The 3272-nt window shown below is 55.7% G+C and overlaps 1 protein-coding gene across 1 annotated transcript; it reads right to left on the bottom strand.

Annotated features, from left to right (window-relative positions):
• Positions 1 to 6: 6 nt before the first annotated feature.
• Positions 7 to 3252, bottom strand: LOC110391927 (platelet glycoprotein VI-like). The gene is made up of 5 exons (XM_021383886.1): positions 1591 to 3252; positions 1482 to 1517; positions 1083 to 1361; positions 691 to 1002; positions 7 to 567 (listed from the first exon to the last, which is right to left on the bottom strand). The coding sequence occupies exons 1-5, from the start codon at positions 1619 to 1621 to the stop codon at positions 416 to 418; spliced, it is 810 nt and encodes a 269-aa protein (XP_021239561.1). The 5' UTR covers positions 1622 to 3252; the 3' UTR covers positions 7 to 415.
• Between the last annotated feature and the right edge of the window lie 20 nt (positions 3253 to 3272).

Here is a 3272-nt window from a genome sequence, read left to right as displayed (position 1 = left end):
TGGGAGTGCGTTGGGGTCCATATGGACAGGGTTTGGGGTTCCCAGAGGGTTCTGAGTTGTCCCAAAGAGGCAGGCTGGATTTAGGTTTTCCCTGACTCAGGCACTGTCCTGGAACCTAATGGACTCAGCCTTCTTGAGGGGGGCAGCTACATGAAAATGGGGAGGGGAGTGGGATGGGTGTTATGGAGGGCACGAAAAAGCAGGAGGGGGATCAATAGTGCATGGAAGCAACAGCAGGGGAAAGTGAAGGGGATTTATCCACCTGTAGGGGATGGAAGATGAGGAAGGGCACACCTAGGGAGATGTGTAGAGGATGGAAAGGGGGATTGAGAGACTGGGCACATAGACGATATCAAAGAGGAAGCAGAAGACACTTGGGGGGATCAAAAGGTGCTCTGTTGGGTATCAAAGTGATTCAAGCGCCTTCCCCAGCAGGGCTCTCATCTCTCCGTATCCAGAAGCTGCGGGCATCGAGGAGAAAGTAGAGGCCCAGGCCAAAGACGAGGGCGGCAGCGCAGCCCCTCACCACTGCCACCACCAGGTTCCCACGGGACATCCTCTCAGCACCTGTGGGGCTTGGGAATGTGCATCTCCCCATTGCAGGCCATGACCTCCACGAGGATGTGATGTAGTGACACTGCCACAAATGAGTGGCACCAGGGACAGCTAGATGGCTGGGCTCAGACCTACCTGGGTGAGCAGTTGCGGGTGTCACCTTCAGTGTCACGTTGTTCCGAAGGGAAGATGACACATAGTAGGAGCCCTCAATGCGGTAGGAGCACCTATAGGTGCCAGCATCGGCTGGGGTCACTCTAAAGAGTGTGAAGGTGGCCGTGCCCCCACCTTTGGGGTCCTGGCACTGGACAGGGGCTGAGTGCCCATCCTTGTGCAGGAAGAAGGTGCCATGATAACCCTGGTTCCAGCAGTGGATGGTGACATTGGTCCCCATCTGCACATGTTCCTCAGGGCTCAGGGAAATGCCAGGTGGGGGGAAAGTGTGATCTGTGTGCAGAGAGCAATTAGTGATGTGAAATGGCCTTGAGGATACAACCAGGACTATTTCCTGTCCCCAGTGCCCTCACCTGTCACCACCAGCTCCACGGGGTCACTCTGCTCTGATGTTCCGGGTGGATCCAACACCAGGTATTGGCACCGATATACACCTGAGTCTGTGTGCTTTGTGTTAAGAAAGGAGAACTCCACTGTGGTCTGCCCCTTCTCGTTCTCCTTCTCGGTTCTCCATTGTCTGTTCTGGTAGAGTATGACCCGGGCAGCCTGCCGGGGCACGTGGCACCGCAAGGTGACAGTGTCCCCCAGGGACACCCCCTGGCTGGGGAGCAGTGAGAGGGAGGGTCGGGGCACTAGGACAGGGGACACCAGTCAGCCTAGTCCCTGCACACCCTCCTGGATATCTCTGATAGACCCCTCCCCACGCCCCTCTCCTCCCTCTGTCCCCATTCTCTCCCCGTCTCTATACTCACGGTGCTGTTCCCTGCCGGCTGCCACCAGACACCAACCTGCAAGGGACACGGTCCTGGTCTCACACAGGGCCACCAACCCCGGTGGCACCACGTCCCCATTGTCACTTACCCAAGATGAGGGCCAGCGCCATTGTTTCCATGAGGCAGGAGCAGCTTGGGGACAGCGAGACTGTAGTGGGCACAGGAAGTGGCTGGAGAGCTGCTGTCAGTTCCTCCTGTGGTTGTAGTGCTGTGATGTCATCTCCGCATGTTGTATTACTTGCCCCTGATCACTAATTAGTGACTGTCACCCCTCAGTGTCACACGCCATCCCCAAAGGGATGCCAGCTTAAAGCCATCTCAATGAGCGGCGCCAGCTCCAAGGCTGGGATCCTTATCCCCCTTGCAGACAGGTAGGACCCACCTGCAGCCATCAGCCAGGCGCCGAGTTAAACTGCCCTGTGGTCTGTACCAGACTCCCACCAGGATGTCAACCTGGCTGACCATCCCCCTCAACCTTACCCATAAGGACTCGACCTGATCGTTCCCAGCATTCAGCTCTACCACAGTGAAGCACCCCCTGACACAGAGAGCCACCTCACTGCCCTCTCCTTCCTTGCCTACCCCTCCAAAAGAGCTCACAGCCCCCCACAGCACCACTGCACTTGTGGCAGTGATCCCACCATCATTTGGAGATGCCTACTAAGTCTTCGATTCCTGCTGCATGATGGCTTCCAGCTCCTCCTGTTTGTTGCCACCGCTTCTGGGTGGTCATCACCAGCTCAGTAAAAAACCCATACACATCACTTTGGAGGAAAAGGTCAAGGTTTCTGCTCATTGAAGCTGTGGTTTCTTGTGCTGTGGATGTGGTTATGAGCTGGTCACTCACTGTGCATGCTGAGCATGGCCACTACCAGCAGCAGCAGCAGCAGCCCCAAAGCGCTGGCTCTCAGGTGGTCCCAGTGTGGGCACACAGCGGGAGCTGGAAGAGTGCACACCTGTTTGAAAACAGACCCTTCCCAGTGGTTCCCATGCAAGGCTGGAGCAGAAGTTGATGGATGCTCTGTTTCCCTCAATTTTGGGGTCCTTGGATCTATCCCAGTTGCTCCAGTGGTTCCCAGTGGGGAAGGAGCTGGTACCAGGAGGTGATGGCAGCAGGCACACATGGGCTGGGCTCCCATTGCAGGTTGGATGGGCGCACGGAGACTGGCATCTCCTCCACACGTGGTTTTGGAGGAGGTGGAGGCTCTGCAGGTCCTCGAGAGCATGGAGCGGGAGCTATGCAGACCCCAAACCTTGTGATACGAGCCCAGCGTAGAGCAGATGATGGTTGTGGATGTGGATCTCTGGGGAGCTCATCCCACCAGGACCCATGGTGCACTGTCACCATTTCAGCTTTAACTTCCAATTCCTCACATCGGGTTTCCAGACGAGGACTGACTTTTGCTGCAAAACCATCCCATCTCTGGCCATTTGCAGGCTTCCTTCTTCCCCATCCCTTCCTTCCTTTTGTCCCCCCTACAAACCAGGATCAGCCCTTACCCCAACCAACAGGGCTGAAGTTTCTTGGAGAATAGAGTGCACAAACAAACCCCAAGACCAAGCGTGCAATGAGCACCCAACTCCAGAAATAACACATCCGGTGCCAGGAAATTGCACTCACTGGGCTTCTTATCTGGACCTTGCTTCTTTTAGTTTTCTACTTTGAGTATAGATACATACATGATACAGCCTTTCCCTTTACGCAAATTGGCAGGCGTCATATGCTGCAGCTCCTGAGGTGTGAAAGCACCTCAGGGTTTAGCGATTGCA

Source organism: Numida meleagris, unplaced genomic scaffold (genome assembly GCF_002078875.1).
Source record: "Numida meleagris isolate 19003 breed g44 Domestic line unplaced genomic scaffold, NumMel1.0 unplaced_Scaffold644, whole genome shotgun sequence".
In the NCBI taxonomy this organism is placed as follows: Eukaryota; Metazoa; Chordata; class Aves; order Galliformes; family Numididae; genus Numida; species Numida meleagris.
Note: the sequence above shows the minus strand (reverse complement) of the source record. Positions and strands in the feature narration are given on the sequence as shown.

Excerpts from the sequence above, each read along its gene's own strand:
- LOC110391927 (XM_021383886.1), bottom strand. The coding sequence starts at position 1,621 with ATGGAAACAATGGCGCTGGCCCTCATCTTGG. Across the intron at positions 1,518-1,590 it reads GGCGCTGGCCCTCATCTTGG|GTTGGTGTCTGGTGGCAGCC; the intron begins GTAAGTGACAAT and ends TGTCCCTTGCAG. Across the intron at positions 1,003-1,082 it reads CGTGGAGCTGGTGGTGACAG|ATCACACTTTCCCCCCACCT; the intron begins GTGAGGGCACTG and ends CTCTGCACACAG.